The sequence below is a fragment of the Nyctereutes procyonoides genome, unplaced genomic scaffold, assembly GCF_905146905.1.
Source record: "Nyctereutes procyonoides isolate TBG_1078 unplaced genomic scaffold, NYPRO_anot_genome, whole genome shotgun sequence".
In the NCBI taxonomy this organism is placed as follows: Eukaryota; Metazoa; Chordata; class Mammalia; order Carnivora; family Canidae; genus Nyctereutes; species Nyctereutes procyonoides.
Window position 1 is genome coordinate 70,931,971 of NW_026575052.1, and position 26,217 is coordinate 70,958,187.

A 26,217-nucleotide genomic window follows, 5' to 3' on the forward strand; every position below is an offset into this window, starting at 1 on the left:
TGGGGGCTAATTTAATGGTGAGAGGTAGAAACACAGTTACTGCATATGAGGTTGATCTATAAAGTTGCTAATCCAATAACGAATTATTAATATTCCCTTCTGTGGCCAAAGCAAGCCATGTCTGAAAAGTAGACGAAAACAATATTCTATTAAATTGCTATTATTCCTCCACATGCATTATCCAGTGCTTCAGTGTGAGTGCTTATCCAGTGGGTACTTGGTTGGAATGGCAGAAGCCTCCAGAAAGGTGGGTAGGCTACAGTGTTTCTATTTTTAGGGGAGGTCTTTCTTAGCGAAAATATGGTCAGAGTGAAAACTTAACAGATACTCTGGCAAACACTTCTGCCATCAGGCATATCACCATGGCAAAAAGTGCTACAGGATAGTCACTAAGCAGGGCAAAGGAACCTTTCTGATTAGTCAATGTTTCTGAACGGCCCTTTTCTCCACCCTCTTAGTCTGGAGGATTGTATCTGAGGTGTATGAGAGCCCACTGCTAGACATTACAAAAAGCAAGAACATATGAATAAATATCAAATACACACACACCCATGGGTGATCCAGATAGTGAAGCTAACAAGGGCTTTTAAAATTATGCTTAATATGTTCAAGAGCGGAGAGGGAGGGGCAAGATGGCGGAAGAGCAGGGTCCCCAAATCACCTGTCCCCACCAAATTACCTAGATAACCTTCAAATCATCCTGAAAATCTACGAATTCGGCCTGCGATTTAAAGAGAGACCAGCTGGAATGCTACAGTGAGAAGAGTTCACGCTTCTATCAAGGTAGGAAGACGGGGAAAAAGAAATAAAGGAACAAAAGGCCTCCGAGGGGGAGGGGCCCCGCGAGGAGCCGGGCTGAGGCCGGGGCGAGTGTCCCCAGGACGGGAGAGCCCCGTCCCGGAGGAGCAGGAGCTGCACCAACCTTCCCGGGCGGGCGGAAAGGGGCTCGCAGGGAGTTGGAGCAGGACCCAGGAGGGCGGGGATGCTCTCGGGCTCCCGGGGACACTAACAGACACCTGCGAGCGCAGGAGAGTGCTCCGAGCTCCCTAAGGGCTGCAGCGCGCACGGCGGGACCGACCGGAGCAGCTCGGAGGGGCTCGGGCGGCGGCTCCGCGGAGGGGGCTGCGGGGCGGGAGCGAGAATCCCACAGCGCAGGCCCCGGAGCACAGGGCGCCGGGACACAGCCCAGGATCCGGCCTCCCCCGGGACAGGCAGAGGCCGGGAGGGCCCGAGACAGCGAGGACGCTCCTGCCCCGAGCTGAGCAGATCAGCGGCCCCGCCCCGGAGCCTCCAGGCCCTGCGGACGGAGAGCCGAGAGCCCCGAGCCCCGTAGTTCCTGCGGAGGCTGAATCCAGGCTTCCAGAGTTGCCATAGCAACTGCTGCTGTTCCTCCTGGGGCCTGGCGGGGTAAACAACCCCCGCTGAGCCCTGCAGCAGGCAGGGGCAGAGCAGCTCCCCCAAGTGCTAACACCTGAAAATCAACGCAACAGGCCCCTCCCCCAGAAGACCAGCTAGAGGGGCCAGTGATACTCCCCCGTGTTCCAATACAACTTGTTTCTGGCCACTCTGCACTGAGCAAAATGACTAGAAGGAAAACCTCAACTCAAAAGAAAGAATCAGAAACAGCCCTCTCTCCCACAGAGTTACAAAATCTGGATTACACTTCAATGTCAGAAAGCCAATTCAGAAGCACTATTCTACAGCTACTGGTGGCTCTAGAAAAAAGCATTAAGGCCTCACGAGACTTCATGACTGCAGAATTTAGATCCAATCAGGCAGAAATTAAAAATCAATTGAATGAGATGCAATCCAAACTAGAAGTCCTAACGACGAGGGTTAACCAGGTGGAAGAACGAGTGAGTGACATAGAAGACAAGTTAATGGCAAAGAGGGAAACTGAGGAAAAAAGAGATAAACAATTGAAGGACCATGAAGACAGATTAAGGCAAATAAACGACAGCCTGAGGCAGAAAAACCTACGTTTAATTGGGGTTCCCGAGGGCGCCGAAAGGGACAGAGGGCCAGAATATGTATTTGAACAAATCCTAGCTGAAAACTTTCCCAATCTGGGAAGGGAAACAGGCATTCAGATCCAGGAAATAGAGAGATCCCCCCCTAAAATCAATAAAAACCGTTCAACACCTCGACATCTAATAGTGAAGCTTGCAAATTCCAAAGATAAAGAGAAGATCCTTAAAGCAGCAAGAGACAAGAAGTCCCTGACTTTCATGGGGAGGAATATTAGGGTAACAGCAGACCTCTCCACAGAGACGTGGCAGGCCAGAAAGGGCTGGCAGGATATATTCAGGGTCCTAAATGAGAAGAACATGCAACCAAGAATACTTTATCCAGCAAGGCTCTCATTCAAAATGGAAGGAGAGATAAAGAGCTTCCAAGACAGGCAGGAACTGAAAGAATATGTGACCTCCAAACCAGCTCTGCAAGAAATTTTAAGGGGGACTCTTAAAACTCCCCTTTAAGAAGAAGTTCAAGTAACTCTGAACGTGAATGGGCTTAATGACCCCATCAAAAGGCGCAGAGTTTCAGACTGGATAAAAAAACAGGACCCATCTATTTGCTGTCTACAAGAGACTCATTTTAGACAGAAGGACACCTACAACCTGAAAATAAAAGGTTGGAGAACCATTTACCATTCAAATGGTTCTCAAAATATACCCTAAAAACTACAGAACACTTCTGAAAGAAATTGAGGAAGACACAAAGAGATGGAAAAATATTCCATGCTCATGGATTGGCAGAATTAATATTGTGAAAATGTCAATGTTACCCAGGGCAATTTACACGTTTAATGCAATCCCTATCAAAATACCATGGACTTTCTTCAGAGACTTAGAACAAATTATTTTAAGATTTGTGTGGAATCAGAAAAGACCCCAAACAGCCAGGGGAATTTTAAAAAAAGAAAACCATATCTGGGGGCATCGCAATGCCAGATTTCAGGTTGTACTACAAAGCTGTGTTCATCAAGGCAGTGTGGTACTGGCACAAAAACAGACACATAGACCAATGGAACAGAATAGAGAACCCAGAAATGGACCCTGAACTTTATGGTCAACTAATATTCGACAAAGGAGGAAAGACGATCCACTGGAAGAAAGACAGTCTCTTCAATAAATGGTGCTGGGAAAATTGGACATCCACATGCAGAAGAATGAAACTGGACCACTCTCTTGCACCATACACAAAGATAAACTCAAAATAGATGAAAGATCTAAATGTGAGACAAGATTCCATCAAAATCCCAGAGGAGAACTCAGGCAACACCCTTTTTGAACTTGGCCACAGTAACCGGAGAAGGACAAACGGTGTATGTTCTCATTCATTTGGGGAATATGAATAATAGCGAAAGGGAATATAAGGGAAGGGAGAAGAAATGTGTGAGAAATATCAGAAAGGGAGACAGAACATAAAGACTTCTAACTCTGGGAAATGAACTAGGGGTGGTGGAGGGGGAGGAGGGTGGGGGGTGGGGGTGAATGGGTGACGGGCACTGGGGGGTACACTTGACGGGATGAGCACTGGGTGTTATTCTGTATGTTGGTAAATTGAACACCAATAAAAATTAATTTATAAAAAAAAAAAAAAAAAAAAAAAAAAAAAAAAAAAAAAAAAAATATGTTCAAGAGCAAAAATTAAAAACATGAGGGGGAATACACCTAATTTTCTCTCTTGAAGATGGAGAACTTCAATAGAGAATTGGAATGCATAAACAAGAAATTTGTTATTTTATGACTAAAAAAGATGCAACACTTAAAATTAAGACCTTGTAAATGTGCTTAAAAGCAGACAGGGCCCTAGTGGCTCACTCAGTTAAGTGTCTGACTCTTGATTTTTGGCTCAGGTCATGATCTTGGGGTCCTAGAATAAAGCCCCATGTCAGGCTCCACACTCAATGGGGAGTCTGCTTGGGATTCTTTCTCTCCCTCTGTCCCTCACTCCCCCCGCCCCCTGCCGCCCCAGCTCACAGGCTCTCTCACACAAATAAACAAATAAAAATAAATAAACTAATAAATAAAAGCAGAGTAGAAAGCAAAAGGATAAGACTGGTAAGAGAGCACATTGACAAAAAATATCCAAACTGAAGTACAGAAATTTAAAAGAATGGGAAAATCCAGAAAAGAACCTTAGAGATATGTGGGATGCATTAAATGGTCTAAAATTTGTATGATTCAAGTTCCAGAAGAACAGGAGTGAGGTCAGGGAAAAAGCAACAGTGAAGAGAGAAAAATTGAATTTTCCAAAACTGATGAAAGTATCAAGCTAAGATTCAAAGAACTCAATGAACCCCAAGCACAAAAAATACAAAGAAAACCACCCCAGGGCACAACATAAACTGCGGAAAATCAAAGAAAAGGAGAAATTCATAAAAACAGCTAGGGTTGGGGAGGAGAACACACTGTTTTCAAAGGAACAACAATAGCACTAACAACTGATTTCTCAGAGAAAACAATGGATGCCATAAGACAATGGAACAAAACTTTAAAAATGCTGAATTATCTTAAAATTAGAACTCTATACACAAGGAAAAGAATATTTCCAAAATGAAAGGAGACAAAACTCATCAAAATTTATAGATTAAAGATGTGTAATAGTTTTGTATGTCAACTTCTCCTCAGTAAAGTTTTAAATATTTTAAAGGAGAATAAATACATGTCTCAGTCAACAAAAAATAGAAGGTCCACCACTAGGAATCATGAACTAAAACGAAAAGGAATTCTTTAAGCAGAAAAAAATAATCCCACAAGGAAATATGGGATTTCGGTAAGAAATAAGGGAGAACAGAAAGGACAAATATGTAGGTAAATATAAATAAATATGGATAAATAAATTAATAATGACTTGTGGGGGTTAAAATGTTTGTAAAATTACATACACAGGATAGTAACACAAAATATGGAAGGGTGTTAATGGGGTTAAAGTGTTCTAAGGTTAGCATTCTTGAAGAAGTAACAAAAAGTAATTTTTATATGACTGTGACAAATTAAGGATACATATTGTGATTTCCAAGGTAACCACTAAAAGAAGAGCTGGATAATGCATTACAAGCTAATAAGGAGAAAAAATGAAATAACTTTTTCTGCCTGTAATGTCTCAAATAATTTAAACACTTTCAATAGCAAATTATTCAAAACTCTCAATCTGTAAAACAATTGAGTTCCTATTACTGTTGGTGTAACCAAATGCCTTCTACCATGTAATCAAAAATTTTCTGGTATCTGATTTAGAGTTGTTTTCCAAAAGAGCAAACTCATAGGCTTAGACAAAAAACAAATATAAAATTTTGGTAAATATTTTATTTGAACATGTTAAAGCTTAACTTTGTAACCACTTTTTATTCTTTTGTCATTGAAATCTAGCAAACTCTTATTGGAACTTATTTGCCGGTAGAAAGGATGAAACCAGAATGTTCAAGACATTCTAAAATTCTGAAAAAGATTCATGCATCCCATCAATCACCACGTGTGCCTCCCAAACACTGTTCTTCCACAATCTCCGTCCTCGGTACTTCTTTCAATGCTGGGATGGTTGATTAATCTGCATTTCCTTCATCTTTTCACTTGATCCCTCACCTACATATGTCCACAAAGGACTTACCTGCAGTGGAAAATTCAGGGTACTTTTGTAGAAATTTTTTGGATTGTAGTCCATCAGTTTCTTAATGTCCTCAAAGAATCTTGCCCTCCCATCCCAGGCAAAGCCTACAGAAGTCAACCAGATGGAAAAGGCTGCCCCTCTGACATTCTGTGAAATTTCACCATCCAAGCTAGAGTCAGGGTTGGGTTGATTCCAGGTAAATCAGTTATAGAAGTTGGAACTTGCTTGATGCCAGAAGCAAACTTTGCTTGGTTTGGTAGTAAATAAAATAAGGCATTAACATAAACTGTGAAAATTGAGGGTATAAATGGAGCAGCGGCAGGGGAAGGGGTCCCTTGGAGATAGTCAGTGTTTCCTTGGTTTGAACTTCAGTGCCACACTGTTAATGCAAAACCTCTGACCACTAGGCCCAGGTCCATCAGGAAACACATGGCCAAGGTGGGCTTCACACTGCAAAGGAGAGAAACCCCTGTCATTTCTTCACTAAGACAAAGTTCTTTATGTAAAACTAGACAGGTGAACCCCACATGGCCACCCCATTCCAGTGTTAGACACCTGTGTGGGAAAAAAGTCCATCGCATCAGAATGCACATAGGAAATGAAAGAATATAGGGGTGTCCGGGTGGCTCAATCAATCGAGTGTCCAACTCTTGGTTTTGGCTCAGGTCATGATCTCATGGGTCACGAGATGAAGCTCCAGGTCAGGCTCTATGCTCAGTGGGGAGTCTGCTTGGGAATCTTTCCCTCTGCCCCTCTCCTCACTCCCACAGTCATGAACGTGTGAACTCTCTCTCTTTCAAATAAATAAATAAATCTTTTAAAAAAAGGAAATCAAAGAATGCAGAGTGCAGTAGTGGTAAACAGCTATCAGCGAGAAGATGAAGTTAACTCAGGCCTTGATTTACTCATCTATAAAATGGGGACTAATAATTATACCTACTTAATAAAGCTGTTGTGATGATTAATTGATACAGTACATGTAAAACATTAATACAATTCCTAGGGGACGCCTGGGTGGCTCAGCGGTTGAGTGTCTGCCTTTGGCTCAGGGTGTGATCCCAGAGTCTGGGGATCGAGTCCCACATCGTGCTTCTGGCATGGAGCCTGCTTTTCTCTCTGCCTGTGTCTCTATCTCTCTCCCTCTGTCTTTCTCATGAATAAATAAATAAAATCTTAAAAATATATATTTAATTCCTAGGTAAGCACTCAATAATGTTGCAGCCAGTGTACTATTTTTGCTGATGATAAGACTTTGCTATACTTATCTGCTGCCTCTGATGTTTTCAAAAACTAAAAAAGTGAGTACCCAAGAATATAAAAGTGAACCTGTTGTCTGGATTTAAAGCACTATCTCCTACCAGAGCCACAGCAGGAACAGCGTGATGTCGCCTGCAGTATCACTCTGCTAGTGACACACTGCAGAGTGGGAAGGACGTGGAGAGAAGCCAAGCACACGGGGCCATCCTGCAGCCTCTCCCTGTTCAAAAGAATGTGAAGGGCCAACTCCTTTCAGACCCTCACTCTGCCCCATCTCTGGAAGGCTAGAATGAGGAAAGGCTACTTCAGAGTGGCTCAGGAAGGTTCTTTCTCTTCCCTGCACGGCCCAGAACCATGGGAGAGGGGATCAGAAGCAGAAAGCATAGAAACTCAATGTGTTTCAGTGACAAAAGTACACCCATGTTGTACTACCACGTATGCTCTCTGTGGTACCCAGGCTGGGCAGCATCGGGGAAAACCAAACAGACAAAATAAAACAAAACCCCCACCTGCTTGCAGACAACCTCGGTGCGAGTTAATCCTAATGAGGTGTCCACACGTCTCAGGATCCCTGTGTCCCTTTCATCAGAGCCAGATGTCCCGTGTGCCTCCGAAAATGCAGGCCATCCAGTGCCGGAGCAGTACTTTTTCTCGGAACTGTGAAGACATTCACCATCCTGCAGCTGCTAAGATGTTATTAACAGACAAAGAGCATTTTATGCCCCAACTCATTTTTCTACTGAGCAGGGTCTGAGCTCCTCTCTCCCCTGCCAGATCCCAAGGCCAGTTACATAAGCAATCAGTTCCACGGGAACTCAGCCCACTGCACTTTCACTATTAAACACGTCTCATCATCGTCAAAGGATCTCTTGTTCCTTTGATGCTGAAGGGTTCTCTCTCGATGTCCAACAGGGACCAAAAAACACTAGGGGCTTTGTGACCTGTGATGCATATTAGGAAACGCAGATCAAATCCAAGGGCTCTAAATGTAGAAAAGGAGGAAGCGGAAATGAGACACTCATGGTCACAGAGGGCATGAGGGTCTGGGACCAGCAGCATGAGGCCTGATGAAATGCCCACTGTCAGCAGTGGGATCTTCGGGTTACCTGCCTGCCTGCAGATTCCAAAGCTGCCTCTGCCATTTCTTAGCTGGGTGACACTGGGCAGGTTACATACCTGCTCCAGGCCTCACCTGTAGCATAGGGATAACATTACTTATGTTAGAGATATCTTGAGGATTTACAGAGATATTCTGTGGGGCACAAGTAAGTGCTTATGAATGTACACTGTAATAATTAGTAAGGAAGCCTGGACACCTGAGCCAGTCACTGCAGTGAAGTGACCCTCCTGGGCGAGGCCCATAAGAACTAGTAATGCTGATGTGGGAGAGGGCCAGAGGGCCTGACCAGAGGAGTGAGAGGGCAACAAGCAAGTCCACTCACCACAGACCCACTCTTCAAGTGCTTTGAAAGGTGAGCCCCCTTTAATGGCACTAGGAAAATAGAGTGAAAGTTTTTTAATAGCAGGGAGATGGCTCTCTTCTAAGGAAGAAGAGATGACTCTTCTCTAAGGGAGAAGAATGTATTATAAACTCTGAAAAAAAAAAAAAAAACCAAATAACCAAAACCAAAACCCCAAACAAAAAAAACCCCAAATACCAAAAAGCTAAGTGAAGAGCAGGACAAATGGCAAATAAATCTCTAGACTGTGAACACAGAAGGAAGCTCAGTTTAAAGCACAGACTCCAGCAGAAATAGTCTTGTGTGAATGCAAGTCATTCTCAAACATTTTCATCTCAGGGCTGCTTTATACTAAAAAATTCCTGAGGATCTCTTTTCTTTACATGAATTACATGTATCCCTGTTTAACAAATTAGAAACTATAATAATTTTAAAATATTTATATGTAAGTTATTTTTAAAAATAATAAATTAATTACCTGGTAACATAAATAGTCTATTTTTTCTGACAGATAATTGTATATTCTATAATGAAACATCTACTGACAAGAGTTATAGTGTCTTACAATTCTGCAAATCTCTTTAGTATGTAGCTTAAAAAAGACCATTGACTCTTCATATGTGTTTCTGTATTCAATTTGGTACAATGTTATTTTGATTGACATATAGGAAGAGGATGTGGCCTCATGGATATGCAGTTAGAAAAGACAGGACCTTGTAGATTCCCTAAAAAGGAACTCCTGGAGCGCTCCTGGAGTATTCAGATTCACCAGGATTTTAGAACTTTGAGGAGTAAAGGCCCTGACTTCTGAAAGATTTAGGCATGAATCCAGGCTCTGTTACATCTGTGTGATCTTGGCAAGTTAGTTCATCTTTTAAAGCTTCAGTGCCCTACTGGATAGAACAGTAATGGTCTTATTACCTCATAAGGTTGCTGAGAGGATTACCTGACATGCTTTCAAAGTATAGTGTATTTAGCAGAGTGTTAGACACATGGTATGTAAGTCAGTAGCTACGATTTTTAAAAATCATTACTATCAATAACAGATATCCATGAAATTTGAGCAGCTGTGTGTCCAATTTTTTTGCAAGCCTTTTTTGAAGGGTTCAAAACTATACACCCGAGCCACCCTGGCCCAGGGAAAAACATTTTAAGTATCTTTTAATCACAGCCTTTCCACTCTTAACATTACATGTAAACCAGAGATCATTAAAGGCATTTTGGTGGAGAATTACGAACATAATACATTTTTTAATGAATGAATCTAAGACTAAAAAAGTCATTTAAAATGTTTATGGGAAACAATAAATCTTTACTGATAGAATATACAGAATCTGGAAATTTTACCAGGTAATACGAGAGGCCCATCATATATAATTTAAGAGTGGAAATCTAACTTTAAGGCCAATTTGAAGTTCCAATATACATATTTAAAATGATGGGCAGATTGTAAGGCTCTCCCTTGAAAAACTAAAACCATACTAGATCATCTCTTTTCATATACACTTAGAGGTGTTTTTTTAGTTTTCTTTTTTTGTTATGTGTTTGTGTATTATATGTTTACATGTTTGTTTTATGTTTATTTGCTTTGGTTTTCCTTCATTTTTGGAAATTCCATAGTCCTCAAACCAACAGCAGAGCCACTTGATGAGAACTGACAACTCTAACATCCTAGGAGAATTTCCATTCATTTGGAGGAATGGGAACACACAAAACAGTTTTAACCAGTGTTACTTACTTAGTTACTTATTACATGTGGGACATCCAGATGTAATGTAAAAAGGCAAATAATATCAGCTTCTGAGATTCCCTCTATTCTAAGGAAATGTAGGAGCATGAAGTATGTGGCCCCATGGCAGATTTTATTAAACACTTCCAGAATTGGTATATGTGGGCAAGGAGAAAAAAGGGAAACACAAGAAGTAGGGGAGGGGAGGGAAGCAGGGGCAAAGTCACATGATTCCAAGGTTAATAAAGCAACAGTCTTGCATCCCCAGGGGAGTGATAACATTCTAAGAGTGTTCTTGACCCGGAGACCTTGGATCAGAGGCATCTGATTTGAAGAGGAGGCAGGTCTCCTGGAACATGCACCATATTGGTGGTCTGTGAAGGCAGTATTACAGGCAGCAGTGAGTCCAACTGCCCAGAGACACTGGTCCCACATCTACCTGACTCTTGGTTGACCAACTTTTCCCCTCATTTTGACTCTATCTATAAAAGCATTTGAAGGAATGTTTGCTTTTTCTCCACCCCTGCCTTGCTATTATTAAGGCTGGAGACTAGGGACAGCCAGAGAGAGGGGGAGAATGAGAGGCAAAACAAGAATATATTCCTAAGACTATCCTTTTGAATGGGAAGCATGCTTAGGAATATAATTTCCACTTACAGATTCTCATTAATTAGAACATACTCATAAGAATTCCTCATTAACAAAAATTTATCCATATATATAGCCCAAAGAAGGATTTATCTCTAAGAATAATCATTGCTAACATGTACTGAATGCTTGGCATGTGCCAGGCATTGCACTGGTGCTTTTACATGCATACCTCTTAACTCAGTTAATCCTCTCAACAACTTTCTGAAGTCGGTATTACTCTCATGCTACCACATTACAGGTGAGGAAATCAAAGCATGAACTGGTTAAGAGATTTGCCCAAGGTCACACAGCAATGGAGCCACTCTACTATACTACTACTCCTATAAACAAATACATCTCTAATAAGAGTATATTCTGGGACATAAAAGATTCTTATAAATAGTCTTCTCCTAGTGTCAGTTATAGCAGCAACAGCCAGAAAATGAAACAGAAACTTACTCCAAAGTCCCTAAGAAAAGAGAAACTTTTGATTAAAACTAAAACTAAATGATTAAAGAAGAAACAGATAAGGTTGGTGAACTGGCAGCTCAGCATACCAGCCTTTGGTAATTGGGCTTTTGGAGAATTGGCTGGTTCTCCTGTTAGTCTTGGCTGCTTCACTATCTCAGTGACCTGAGATTGATCACTCAATTTTCTTAATTTGGACTAGCACTGTGCTAATATGGTAGCCACTGGTCACACTTGGGCTTTTAGGTTTAAATTAATTAAAATTAAATAAAATTTAAAACTTATCTTCAAGCAACGTTTTGAATGCTCAAGAGCCACATGTGGCTACCATATTGAAAGAGCAGATATAGAACATTACCATGATGGTAGAAATTCCTACCAAAGTTCCAACATTCTGTGATTAAATGATACGCTGCTGTGGTAAGGGGATGGTGGGCACTGGGCAAGAAAAGATCTCAACTTTGCTAGTGCAGAAATAACAACACCAATGAAGTAAAACGATGAAGAATGTAAAGTAGACAACGCTCTTACAAGGATGACTTTTTATCCTCAGCCTTCACAGTCCAAAGATAGAAACAGACCCACAGTTTAACAAGGCAGTCCTTTACATCTTCACACCATACACCTTTTTTGACTAAAAACAGGTTGGCTATCTTGAGGTCCAATTTCTCCTCCTTAATAGAACCAAATGTCAAGGAACCAAATGTCTCAGAAGTATGTGTCCCACATTTTACTGTGTTAAAATTAACCTCTTTCTCTCAGTTTTCTCCAGGACATCCTAGGCCGACTGCTATCTTAGATGTCTCTTCCTCAGCCATTGACAAAGTGAATGAATCTGGGCAAAGGCCTGCCCTTTCATAAGCATGAAGGGAAATCAATCCTAATTGTTCCTCATCCTTGCAGGCGGGGTCTGGCTTTCCAAATTCAGCCCACATTAGCAGCCAGCAGCCCAAGAAAGCCCAGTCTGCTCAAAGCCCAGAGGACATAATGAAGCACTGCCTAATGGAAGATTCACAGAGCTGGCTTGATTTATATTTTATTCTAAACCAATTTAGGGTTGATGCAGAAGAAAGGAAAATATCTTTGAAGTTCTGAAAACAGGACTTCAAAGATGTTTTCCTTTCTTCTTCATCGAATCTACTTTTTTTAGACTGTTTCCTGCATGTCTAAACAAAAAAGCCTTTGTTGAGAGATTTCAGATCCTGATTGACTTAAAAGAGGCTTTGAAATCAAGAGACAATTAAATTTACTTTTAGCTATATAGAAGAGGGCATGGTATTCACTACTGTCAAGCACTGGGGAATCTATCCTCATAAAATTCTACATTTGCCAAATTAAATTATAAACCCATTTTCCCTGGGAGAGATATAGTTTTAATCACATGGCCAACTAAATACTATTATGGTTTAGATTTCTTTAAATACTTTCCAGGAAAATATTCTAATAGCATTATCTTAAGGTGCCTACAAAGTTTTATTTGTTTGCTATTTCTCGGGGATACAGAAAGAAAGAATATAGGCTCAGAAGTCTCATTAACTGTTCTAAATGCTAGAAATAATCAAGACAGGCAAGTATTTTATATAAATAGCTCTTCTTATAGCAACTATGCCAAATGAGGAGGGCAATTAAAAACAACATGGGTATGTATTTATGCAAGGCTTCAAACGAGACAGAGCTGTAAGAAATCTGGAGGTCTGTTCTCCCTCGGTACCTCCCGATCCTTACCTGAAGAGTGGGCTGTCACAGCACACACAGTGATACATTCCTGATTCCTTGTTATTCAGATAGACCCCACTGAAAGGCTGAAAGTGAATCAGATAGATTACGTGTAGGGTTCTCATAAGACCAGCAGGAGATGATACAACAAATTTAAGTCCAAGATTCAGTCCTCAAATAAAGGAATTTTTGTACTAATTTGACAAAGTGCAAATATCACCGGAAAGATTATAACCTGCCCAATGAAGCAGCCTGTAGGCTTATCACAACTGGCCTGTATTGTGCCAAATATTCAAATTATGACATTAATAATGCTTTGTATTTATATAGCACCTTTCATCCAAGAACATCAAAGTCTGTGAAAAAGTGAGAGAACAGTCTTCTGGATTGTGTAAAATTTCAGACTTCCTTTCAAAAGAGTTAATACAATACAAATCCAGTCCACTGTCTAAAACACTGTGAAATCTTCAATTAAAGACAGAATATAAATACAGGAAAAGCATAGCTCTGTGGGCTCTTGGTTGTGCCTTTAATATGCCTCACGTGGTGCTTAGGACATGGCATACTTAATAAATGTTTAAATAATGAGTTAGATTATCCCAGTACTAAGTTACTACTTAGATGAAATTACTTCATTAACTGTGGCTTAAAGAGTTTGCAGGCTTTCAAAGGTCTCCCAAGAAGAACACAGGGGACGTGAGACAATGAGTCAGCCAAGTCAGTATTTTTCAAAATGTTATTTTGAAAACTGGATCTCATTGTTAGAAAAAGAAACAACGACCTTTTTACCCAGTTCCTTTTGTTAAAGTAAATTAAAAGAAAAACAATCAGCCCTCTCACACAGGCCAACCACTGAAGAACCATAACCAGAGTCTGGTGGCAAGCGCTACCCCATCTTATGGGTCAAAGGGAAGCCACGGCACAGAATGGGTGACCCAGAACTGACTTAGGAAATAAGCTGGACTCTTCTGCCCTTTCTAGATTTCTCAAATCAACAAATTCACAGGTCAAACATTCAGATTCCCTGTGGTAGTATTAACAGCACATTTTCAGTGAGCCGCATAATGGACAATTTCAAAATAACCCACTGAGCCTACCATCTGGGCACACTTGGACATTTTCCCTCTTTAAAGACTCTAAACTTAGCTGCAGAAATCTGAAGAGTGGTAAGCTGGTCTTTTTATGGCCTGTGCTCCTGGATGCCAGCTCCCAACCTTGGCATAAACCAGCATCTGCAATGAAGTTTCACATCCCTCCCACCTGAGCTGACAGGACACACATGCCAAAGGACTACCAGTCCTTCAGCTGATCTGGAAAGCTGACTCACAGCATCCAGACAGTCTGATAAAATTCAAAATGTCATTTTGTCATTGCAGGGGACAGGTGAACAGAGGAAGTGACAGGCAACAGGTATCACAGTAAAAAAAAAAAGTAAATTAAAAGGAATCCTTAACTGACACATTTTATGAAGTGACGCCTATCCACTGCTTCCCAGACTGACTTCCTGATGTCTCCCTCCTCCTGCCTCAATTCTGTAGAAGTCTTAGCATTAATTTAAAGCCAAACTCAGCTCCTACCTCAATCATTCATTCTGATATGCCCTTGAAAACCTAGTATGTACTCAGTGCAGGGCTGGGTGCTAAGGTTACAGAGACTACAGGAAAAACCAGGGACTGAACTGGCAGGCACCTGAATCTGGGACTTCCCAGCCTCCAGAACTGTGAGAAATCAATGTGGTGTAAGGCCCTCAGGATGTGGTATTCTGCTACAGACAGACTGCCTGGACCAATGGAATGTCTCCCTTCCTTGATCCTGTCCATACAACATACCTGTTGGAAACAGATGGCACACTCAAAAGGATACTGCAGATAATTTCATACAGAATAATTTACAAAGGGGGGGCCAGGCCCAGTCTTCAGGGAAGGTGAAGCACTGAGAGGGTGAGCGGCTCTGTGATCACGCCACCCCTACCAGGCCTGTGGGGCAAAGGAAGGGACAGTCACCAGAGCCTGTGGGTGAGAGCAGCCTGCAGGAGCTAAGGCCTGTACTAGAGAACCCTGGATCCTGACTTCTCTGTTGTGTCCTCTGACCTTGCAGGCATCATCTGCTGGCTAAACCTGAGCAGTAGTCAAAAGTGAAGGGAGTATATTATTCTCCCCAGAGCTCAGAACAGAGTGAAGCACATGGAGAGTGGATCTGTAGGGCATACAGAGGAAGAGACGTGCAGACAACTCGCCTTCTATTGATATTTAACTTTTAGTCGTTGCACAACTAGGCTTTAAACTCCTTTATTGTGTCTCGTGGAGTGCATGTTTTTATTGCTGCCTGATAAAAACACATGCAACTGAATTTTTAAGTTGGAGTTACCAAATTGAAACCTGAGACGCGTTACTTCTCTTTCCTTAGCAAGGCTTATAGTTAGTTCTGCAATATTCTAAAAAGTTACACGTGGAAACAGATCAACTGAAAGGGATTTATAACATTACTTAAAATAATGGATGATACTCATTTTGTAAAATGGCCAAATGCACAGAGTATACCACACCATCTGTTTGAGAATCCCACAGATTTATTCTCCTCAACATCTGTCAGCTCATCTCCAGGCAATGTATGTATACCAAACACTGCCTGGCTCTGTCCCTGAGAAAGGGCTGGCTTAGAATATTCTGGGATACACCCAATTGCACAGAGAGCATCACATGTGGCTCCCCCAAACTATCTGCAATAATGACTGTGTCTCTTTCCTCATAAAAGATTATTAAAATCCCATCCACAGGAAGTTTTAAAAAAATACCAGTACTGTATAAGAATCGACTGGGATCTGCTTGCCTGACAATTTTAGCATCAGAGAAGTTGAGGGCACACCATGATTATACAAGGCCATGTGCACGTAGACAGCTGTCTCAACTTCACAGGGGCTGCTAAAGAAAAGAGAGAAATACTCTCAACTTTGCAAAACCACCACGGTCCATTCTATAGGGTCCAGTTTGCCAAAGAAAATGTCTAATAACCATATTCAACAGCTCTATTTCAGGGGTTATATTTGGGTCTAAGACAAATATTTGTTAAGAAATGCTGTGCTGGGGAAACAGTACTATCCTGAGGACAATTCTCTCAGCAAATGAACAAATGCTGAGCTTAGTGAATCCTGTTCAAATAATGTTTGCACCTCTTACCCTGCTCTCTTGTTCAGTATTTTCTCCCTGAGTGTGGACTTTAGTCAGGCACCATGTTCCGGGCCAGGGCTATCTCAACCACAGCAACTGGTCAGAAGGGAAAGCACTCGGGAGAGCAACCTGCTTTGGGGCCTGAGCACATGGATAGGGGTTGAGAGGTGGGTCTGAATGAACAGGATGAGGGGAGAGGGGAGAAGAAGGACATGGGTGGGGGCCTCAGGGAGAAGGGAGGCCAGGTGGTCTGAGAGCTAAAGGAAGGACAGTGTGGTCCAAGTGCAGAGATGAAGAGGAAAAACAGCCAGAATGAGGGCAGGGGCAGGAGGCAGGGGGCAGAGCCTGTAGGGCCTAATTAACCGTTTGTCAACTTTCCTCTTTACCTTGGAAGCAGCGGGAAGCCACTGAAGGATTGTTAGCAGGGGAGGGATGCTGGTGGATTTGTGCTTTAAGATCTCTCTGGCAGCCTTGTGGAGAAAGGCAGCCAGAAGAGCCAGAGGCTGCTGCCCACCACTGTGCACCCACAAGAGGCGGGGGTCATTGGGGCACCAGGAGGCGAGGGCGGAGACAGAAGGAGAGCACCTGCAGTTACGGTACACAGAAGAGGTGGGCAAGGCGACAGAGGGGATGGATGCATCCAGGTCATCCTACAGATGGATGGACAGCGATGCCCAGGAGGGAGAAGCACAAGGAGGACCAGACTGGCAGAGCAGGATGTGGGTGAGTTGGGCTCAGTAGTATTTATCCCAACCCATGCAATCAACCAAATTATCATCAGTGCAGCTTACTGGTTCTGTTCCTTTTTCTCTTGTAACATAGAATTGCTCTGGAGTCAGCTTCTTTTGCCATTCACTCTTGGTAAGAGGCAGCTGATGCTTTGTGAGAGACCCTGTGTTGTTAAATAGAAAATTTTAAAAATTAAAACAAAAAAAATTTCTCCCTTATCCTTTCTCCTACAGTGCCTGGCCACCCAGCAGAACAAGGCCACCCCTTCCCTCTCCCATGCCTTCCTTCCTTCTTCACAGGAACCAGAAAGCTCCTGTACAAAATGCTTCAATTGACTCACTAGTTTAACAAGAAAGGGGTAGCAAGCCGACAGCCAGTATTCCAGTCCCACTGGGGCACAGAAGCTAAAGAGGCAGCTGAAGAATGAAATAATGCAGAATAAATTCTTCTCAGGTACCCGGGGGGAGAAATTGATCCTCCTTCTATTACTATGTTGAGAGGAATATTTCCTATCAGCTGGGAGTAGCCGAGTGATTGGAGAGGAAAGAACCTTGAGCTAGTGGGTTATTAAACTCTTCTCCTTCGCTGGTTTATAAAAATCTCTCTGATTTTGTTTGTCAATGGAAGTCTTTATTACAAAATCTTCTTGTGTGGAAAAAAGGAGAGAGTCCTATAGCATATGCTCCTGAAAGGAAACGGAGACCTACCAGAGCCTACTCTTGTGCTTCAATCTTACCACTTTTACTCTAGGGAGTATAAACAAAGTAATGAGGATGACTCTTTTTAGCCAAAGGGGAGAAGGAAGCTTGATGTATATAATCAATGTTTCAATAATCCTACACTAATAATTTGAAAGGATTTTATAAGCTGTTCACCGCAACTTACAAAAGAGAAGATAGGGGCCCAGGGCCTTATGTCACCTGACCACAGCAACAAAGATGAAAGGTCAGACACCCGTGGTGTCACCACCATATAGGAAACTGTCACCACCATAAAGGAAACATGCCTGAATATCATATTATCATTCATTTTTGGTTACCATAGAAGATCCTAAATAATCTTTCAGATAAGAAAAGGCTTGTATCTTCATTGCTAGCTCATAATACTATACAATATAGATTTCAGTATTGTATATTGTTGAATGCTATGGTTGTTTACATTTTATTAAAAGGTTCTTTTTTATTAAAAGGTTCTTAATCTGTTAAATATATTAAAGATTGTTCTCTCTAAAATACTTTTTATAAGGTTATGGGGATTTCTTTTTTACTCTGGAAATACACCTCTGAAATTTTCCTATGAAAATATAGCCCAGGTATACACAATTTTTCTGGATCTCATTTCTTGGGGAGTTAAGCAAAATGTATTTATGTGACAATTATTACTGCTCAGTAGCTTTCAGAGTTATCATGCAGAATGTCAAGTAATAAGTGGATAAGAAATGATAAACTTTTAAAAATATCACCATTTTTACAATCACTAAAATAATAACCAACTCAAGCAAGAATCATCAGGGGATTCTAAAATCCTGGGTGAGAGACTGTTGAAGAATGGAAAGGTCACACATTTTCAAAATATTATTAATTACAAAGGAAGAAAATGTACCTTTACAATGGAAAAATGTACAAGTCACCATGTTAACCAAGTAAGCCAAGTCAGCATCACCAACAGCGGGGCAAGCCGACATCACGTGCCTCGGTGTGAAATACCAAAGACACATCACCTCCCTGCCCACTGCACTGCATCCATTCTCAGAGAGCCCACTGAGGACTTCTCAGTAAAATCTAGAACACTTCACCCTTCTCTGGCACTTCTCCGTACTACTGATACTTGACATTCTCCTATGGTGTCTTTTATTTCCTTTGGCTTCCGTGGCACCCAATACTCTCATCTCTCCTGTTATTCCCTTTCAATATCTTTCCTCAGCCCTGCCTATTCATTCCCTCTAGCCATCCCTGGAATACTAGTATCCTTCAGATGAATCTATCCATCCTAGGCTCACTTCTCTCACCACATCACACTTGCCCCATGGGTGATTTTATCCAGTGAGTAGCTTACAGTACCATCCACGTGGTGAGACTCCCAATCTATTTTACTCTCCACCCTAGATCTCTACTGAATTCCAGATCCACAGATAACTACACCTGGATATCTCCCAAGGATGTCACGTTTCAAACACCATACACAAAAGGACTTCATGTATCTCCCCTCCCCCAACTCAACTATGCTCTTCCTCTCATGTGTTCTAGCTTATTGACCCCATGCTTCAAACCAGAATGCCAGGCCACTAGGCGGGACTCTTCCCTTTTCCCTGCACCAAGCCCTGTTGGTTCTACTTCCTAAATAACTCTAGGATCTGCTCATTCTCTAGGATCTGCTAAGAGTAGAAAGCTAATGGGAGGGAGGGCAGAAGGGGAAGGCAGATCAATGAAAGTCTTTAAATCTATCATAAGGATGATGGCTTTTATTCTCAGTGAGTATGGAAGTCATTAGAAGGTAAGCAGAGGCATGACATGACCTAATATTTAAAAGGCTTACTGGCTGATACGCTAAAAGATTTGATTACAGGGGATACTTTAACAACCTGGCTAAGAAAAGGAAGAGACCTGGGTTTAGGGTGGTGGCAGTGGTCCAGCTCAGGGCAGTCACATACCAGATGTATTCTGATAGCAGAGCCAGAGGATTTGCTGATGTGAAGTAGGAGAAAGAATACGGTCAAAGGGCACTACTCTAAGTGTCTTGGTCTGAGCAGAAGATGCGGAAGCCTATACGAAGAACAGGTTTGGAGGCTTGTTAATAAAAATGCCAGTTCAATATTCAAATGGAGATGTCAAGTAGGCAGTTGGATATATGGATTTAGAAACTGCGGAGAAGTCCAAGGTGGAAATGTATATTTGGGATTTCTTGGCGTTAAGATGTTATTTAAAGCCAAAAGCCTGGAAGATCCCCAAGTCAGTGACTGTTGAAAGAACAGAGAGGCCCAAGGGCTGGATTTGGAGGCATTCCAAGATACACAGGTTGAAGAGACAGAGAAGTCGGAAGGAAACTCCAGAATGTGGTGTGCTAGACAGAGATGACTGATAATTAATAATCATAGGGCTCAAAAAAAAAATAATAATCATAGGGTTCAGCAATGTGGCAGTCACTGGTGCCCTGAAAAAGCAGTTTAGGTGGAGGAATGTGTATGTGAATCTGACTGGAAGGTATTTGATACAGAATAGGAGGAAGGAAAGGAAGCCAGTGCGAATACGTAAGTTCTTTCAGGAGTTCTGGAGGTAGGTGGAAGGGAAGTGAGGCCAGGAGCATTCTTTAGGATGGGAAAGATCACAGTGTTCTAGTATGCTGCTGGGAATGATCCAGTGAAGAGGATAAACTGGTGATTTAGAAGAGAAAGGAGAGAGATGTGCAGCTGTTCTTGACCTTGGGTAGAGGAAATATGGAAGACCAATTAAATTATGAAAATTTTATTGACTATACACACTTTAGATAACTATTCAAGGTAATAATGAAAGAGTTTTACAAAGCAATGCCAGCTTAACCACCAATTGAGTGGTGGAAACATTGTGAAATCTTTTCAGGCTGGGTTAGGGAAAGCTGCTTTTTTTTTGTTTTAAGAGCAAATGGGAGGGCGCCTAGGTGGCTCAGTCCATCAGACTCTTTGTCTCAGCTCAGGTCTCAATCTCAGGGTCATGAGTTCAAGCCCTGAGTTCGGCTCCATGCCCAGTGTGGAGCTTACTTTAAAAAAAAAAAAAAAAAAAAGCAGTGGAATTAGAACTAGTTTCAATGGGTGTGAACCATAAGGGAAATGGAAGGCATTCCATTTTAGGCAGTTTGAAAGACCAAAATAGACAAATAGATGTGTCTATTTTGCAAGCCTTCAACAAAGGGCAAGATCCAAAATTTGGATAGTGCCATGTTAGCATGACCCAAGGTGAGACTGGTCACACAGAGGCCACTTCAAATATCCACTAAGGCAAGAGCAAGATTTACTAGTAGGATTTGATTCCTCCTCCCAGAATCTAAACTGGTCTTGAGGGGAATGTGTATATCTGAACCCCGGCTAATCACTAACATCTGTTAAGGAAAGGAGTAACAGAGCGTCATGACAAAATACCTTCCCTATCCTTCAAGTCCCTGTCCTGTCATGTCACTCTGCCTGTGTTCTTGGCTTTGGCAAAGATCTTGTATTATTTCTATGGATTTCCAAGAGGAAAACTGATTCTTGGTACTAAGATTGGCATATATAATCTGGAAAGCTGCATCATCTGCACCTTGAGTTGTCTCTCAGATTCCCTCTGCATTCTCTTACTATCTTCACTATCAAAAGACTTGGTTGTTCTTGCTCTTGTACTAGATAGCTACACAGCTTTACTTTGAACTATGCTTTGATAAACTCATTTTCCTTTGGGTTCATTTTTCTCCATGTGCTGTGATTTGCAGAGGCTGTCTTTCTTGTTGGTCATGTTTCATGAGGTGGGCTTACATCTTCTCATCTTTAAAGGACAGCCTCTCTTGGTCATATGGTCACCTACTGGTTACCTCCTTCTGGTTTTGCTAACATTTCTGGCCACAGCTACTATACTGCCAAGTGTCACACATAAGCGAGCCTCGTTTCAATAGATACTTGAGACTAAGGGAATCTTTTACAAACTGGCCCAGAAAGAATCCCCAGGCCCACTCTAATTTGCAGACTAGCTTTCTTTCCCACTCCAATGACTGGACTGGTTTAAACAATGCTCAAGATGGTTTCCTAGCAGAGGATTTCCAGAATGTTTTCCCGCAACAAGTTTTCTCCAGATACTTCTTACTTTCCTCTTTTGGTTTGCTCTTGTCAATCTTGACAACAAAATCATAGGGGCTGTGCCTCTTGCGTATCAGAAATCTCAGTGTTGTGGAACTGTCCCCCATCACTATCAACATCTTCTCATTTTTCTCTCAATCTTCCCGAAGACTATAACATAGGTTAAACGTAGCTACTGTTTTGTCCTTTCCATTTATTTATGTAATTATAATTAACATTTACTGTGTGCTTACTAAGTGCCAATCATTGTGATAAAGCATTTTAACTTTTTTTCATTTATTCTGTACAACCCTACTATTATCATTATCTTTATTCTATAGAAGAAAAAAACAGATTTAAGCTTACGAAGTTCAGGATGTGCCCAAAGACACAGAGCCAGTATGTGACACTGTCAACACCAAAGCCCTTCACCACCAAGCTATTACCTGCCTATAAAATTTTATTTTACTTTCTGCCTATAAAATTTTAATGGGTGCCTAATAGTTTGCTGAATTGAACTTTACTGGTTTATTTAAGCATTCCTTAACTGATGGACATTTGGGTTATAGCCAGTTTCTGGTTCTTAGGAGTAGTGCTGTCAAAAACATCTTTGTACACATAGCTTCGTTCTTTTGAATTACTTTCTTAGAATAATTTCCCGGGAGGGGGTGTCTGATAAGTTACACAGCTCCTGTTATGTATCGGGAGTCTGACCAAATATTAAATGCTTCTGGAAACTTCAGATCCTAAGGGAATTCATTAGGCTATTTCTGACAACACCAGTACACACATAAAGGACAAGTTTCCATTGAAACCACTATCCTATTAAGGGGAATGAGGAGACCTCCAGCCCAAAAGTAGGATGTTTTCACCCCCTGTGGTTCTCAGAAAACCAATGCTTGGCACACAGTAGGTAGGCAACAAATATCATCAGACTGGCTAAGACACCAAGAGGTGCTGAAGGCCATGACTGGACGTCATGTTGGATCAGCCATTACTCCACATTGCCTGTGCTTTTATTTAAAACTACATCTTGAAACTTCAAGGGATAAAAAAAAAAAAAAATTCCAAGTGACCGGATACATTTTCAGAGAAGACAGGTGTTTTTAAATTTCTTCACTGGACACCTAACACAATCAGAGTCAGAGATGGGACAGCTGGGCAGTTGCCCACGAAGCCAAAGCACAGGGAGCACTAAATTACTACCTGAAATATATCTGAAATACAGTGCCACTGACACAGGTCTCCACAGGTGACTCCATACTAAAAGGTGAAGCGAATGTGCCCCAATCCAACAGAGGAGCCAAAGGTATTTCGAGAAGACACATACACACGCTCTTTTCACTGGGGTGTCCGGGAGCCACCGAGGAACAATGACTACCGGTCTGAAGGGGAACGAGTTACTAGCCCACGCGTCTCCCTGGGTCCGCGTGCTTCTCACCTGGGAAAAGCAGCACTTAGACTCTTAGAAGGAAGGGGACGGCGGCACAGACCACCGGCCGGTCCAGGGCCGAGCGCACCACGTCGGGTCGCCGACCCCACCGCCGCGACTGCTGACCGGGGGCGGGGAGAAGCTTCAGGGGCTCCTGGGCCGACACTTGACGGCGGAAAACAAAAATCAGTGACGCCCACCCCTACCCCGCCAAATGTACAAGGGTCCAGGACGGCAAGGAGCGGCGGACACGGGCGCGTCTAGGAAGCTTCTCGAGAAGGAAGCGCCAGGTCGCCCTCGTCCGCGCAGGTGAAATGAAACCGAAAGCCAGGGGGCGGCGGGCCTTGAGCCGCCCGCATCCTACCTGCGTCCCCGGGACCGGCCGCTGAGCCGCCGCCACCAGCGCGGCTCCCCACCGCCCGCAGGAGCGCCTCGCCAAGGGGCAATCCCCGGAGGGCGCGGAGCAGGCGCGCCATGACGCCGCGCGCCTGGGCCCCGCAGAGCCGACGCACGGCGTCCCTCGCGCGCCGCGCCCCGCCTCCTCCTTCACGCCCCGCCTCCGCCCTGCACCTCGCCTCGTCGTGGGCCTGCCCTCTCTCACGCCCCGCCCCTCCCTTACGCCCCGCCTCCTCCTTCACGCCGCGCCTCCACCCGTGCACCTCGTCTCCTCATGGGCCCGCCCTCTCCCTCAGGCCCCGCCCTCTCCCTCAGGCCCCGCCCCTCCCTCACGCCCCGCCTCCGCCCGTGCACCTCGCCTCCTCATGGGCCCGCCCTCTCCCTCAGGCCCCGCCCTCTCCCTCAGGCCCCGCCCCTCCCTCACGCCCCGCCTCCGCCCGTGCACCTCGCCTCCTCATGGGCCCGCCCTCTCCCTCAGGCCCCGCCCCTCCCTTACGCCCCGCCTCCGCCCGTGCACCTCGCCTCCTCATGGGCCCGCCCTCTCCCTCACGCCCCGCCCTCTCCCTCACGCCCCACCCCCTCCCTCGCGCGCCCTGCCTCCTCTCATGCTCCCCACCTCCTCCCTCTCGCGCTCCGCCTCCCCCTGCCTCTCCTTCCTCTGCTTTTCTCTTCCCTCTTCTCGCACTCCTGCCTCCACCCTCCAAAGTCCTGCCACCATTCAGCTCCTCCCCCTCTGGAGTACCTCCTCCTACCCGTCTCCCGCTCCTACTCCTAATTGGCCTCCCCTGGCCCTTCCCTTCTCCACCCTTCCCCACTACACTTCCCACACCCCAGCCCAAACACTGATCTGTTTTATACTTTGTTTGCATTTGCTAGAATTGTATATATTGTGTAACTATAGATGATGAATCTGCATTTTCTTGAGTTGTTTGTAAATGGAATCCTTGTTCGTGCTGAGTAGTATTCCATTTATGGATATACCACAATGTATTTATCACATTTTTTTAAAGATTTTATTTATTTATGAGAGACAGAGAGAGAGGCAGAGACACAGGCAGAGGGAGAAGCAGGCTCCATGCAGGGAGCCGGACGTGGAACTGGATCCCGTGGCTCCAGGATCCTGCGCTGGGCTGAAGGCTGTGCTAAACCGCTGAGCCACCTGGGCTGCCCTATTTCTAATATTTGCTTATTAGAAATAAAGCTGCTAGGAACATTCCTGTACAAATCATTGCATGTATGTGCTTCCTTTTCTCTTGAGTAAATAATATTATCAAAGATGTTATAGCACTGCAATGTTAAGTGATCAACTTCTTTTTGGATTCCAGTGATGCAATTTTTTCCAGTGTTCTGCATGCCATGTTATAAGGTTGTAGGTATAGAATTCTTTTTTTTTTTTTTTTTTTTTTTTTTTTTTTTTTAAATTTTTTTTTGAATTTTTATTTACTTATGATAGTCACAGAGAGAGAGAGGCAGAGACACAGGCAGAGGGAGAAGCAGGCTCCATGCACTGGGAGCCTGATGTGGGATTCGATCCCGGGTCTCCAGGATCGCGCCCTGGGCCAAAGGCAGGCGCCAAACCGCTGCGCCACCCAGGGATCCCTAGAATTCTTATTAAAATAACATGAACATAATAGCATGCAGTGTGCTTGGGATCCAAGTGGCAGAGATCACTTACTTAGGCCACCCATTTTGTTTAGAGCTGGAAGGTGCCTACAAGATCGCCTGGCCACTTACCTTATATTGTTCATGGGGAAAGTGGGGCCAGTGTAGCTAGTGGTTTATCAACATCACACAACCAACCAGAATGTAGGAATCAGGATCAGAAGTGCGGTTTCCCAAAGCCAGGGAAACACTGTTTTGGGTTTTGTTGTTGTTGTTGTTGTTTTGTTTTTGCAGAGTTAAATGGAAGTGTCACCAAGCAGAAAACAAGAAGAGAAGTCAGAAGGATGTTCTTGAGATTTTCTTAATATAGACATAGATAGATACACACATGTAGTCCTCTCCCAGTGCCAAAATTCCTAATTCTTACACTTTCCACTTGAAAGATGATATATAACATATCATCTGGAAGGTACATTTAGTACCAAGCATCTCCTCTCCTCCAATCTATTCCTGCAGAACTTGGATGTTCTATTTCGAGTATGCTTTACTCTAAATGCATCAGCATTTAGAAGCTTTTGTTCTAAAAAGAACAATAGCATTTGAAGCTTTTTGTTTTTTTAAATCTCCCCTAGCCCAATACTGTAAGATTCAGCCTTGCTCATTCACTTTTAACATTGTCTAGTGTTTATTTTAGCTCACTGTTGGGAACCTGCTAGGTAGATCTTCAAAAATTACAATAAATAAATAAAAGAATGAATCTGGGATTTATGGATAAAGATTCAGATAGACATCTACTCACACATACATATGCTGGATCAGAAAATATAGTTTGTGTTTTTAAAATTTTTATTCATCTAATTTTATTAAAAATTTTGTTTAGAGCTTTTGCATCCATGTTCATGAGGAATAGCAGTCTGTGTAGTGTTCTTTTCTTGTAATGTCCGACTATTTTAGTATTTGATTCAGATCCAGGGAGGTTCAGTAGCTTGTCAGTGGTCACACTGCTAGTTAGTTGAAAAGCATATAAAGTCCTCCTAAAGTTTAAGTTTTAGAAACTATCAAGAAATGGTAGAAGTGTATCTCGCTCATCTTCATCCCTCCCAATCTCAATAAGTAAATTTATTCCCCAGAAATAAATTTAACATTGTGACATTGTGAAAAAGCATGGAGTCTGGCTTATGACCCAATTCGGGATATCTTATATTATAAAATGCATGGCCTTGGTCAAATACTCAGTT

General features: G+C 42.9%; 1 protein-coding gene across 3 annotated transcripts; it reads right to left on the reverse strand.

The window, feature by feature from the left end:
* Nucleotides 1-5,295: 5,295 nt before the first annotated feature.
* On the reverse strand, nucleotides 5,296-23,529 carry MSRB2 (methionine sulfoxide reductase B2). 3 transcript variants are annotated; one of them, XM_055332634.1, is made up of 5 exons: nucleotides 23,346-23,528; nucleotides 16,835-16,935; nucleotides 12,886-12,962; nucleotides 7,383-7,530; nucleotides 5,296-6,066 (listed from the first exon to the last, which is right to left on the reverse strand). In XM_055332634.1, the coding sequence occupies exons 1-5, from the start codon at nucleotides 23,455-23,457 to the stop codon at nucleotides 5,962-5,964; spliced, it is 543 nt and encodes a 180-aa protein (XP_055188609.1). In that variant the 5' UTR covers nucleotides 23,458-23,528; the 3' UTR covers nucleotides 5,296-5,961. The 3 variants fall into 3 exon arrangements, with proteins under 3 accessions (XP_055188609.1, XP_055188611.1, XP_055188610.1); XM_055332636.1 differs by lacking the exon at nucleotides 12,886-12,962 and having other exon boundaries at nucleotides 7,383-7,556; nucleotides 23,346-23,529; XM_055332635.1 differs by lacking the exon at nucleotides 12,886-12,962 and having other exon boundaries at nucleotides 7,383-7,559; nucleotides 23,346-23,529.
* Nucleotides 23,530-26,217: the final 2,688 nt, after the last annotated feature.

Bases quoted from the DNA above. Each gene is read 5' to 3' on its own strand.
- MSRB2 (XM_055332634.1), bottom strand. From the start codon at position 23,457: ATGGCGCGCCTGCTCCGCGCCCTCCGGGGATTGCCCCTTGGCGAGGCG. The intron at 16,936-23,345 runs GTAGGATGCGGG...TTAACAACACAG, and splicing joins GGCCGGTCCCGGGGACGCAG to GGTCTCTCACAAAGCATCAG. The intron at 6,067-7,382 runs GTGGGGGTTTTG...TCTCCTTTGCAG, and splicing joins CCGAGGTTGTCTGCAAGCAG to TGTGAAGCCCACCTTGGCCA.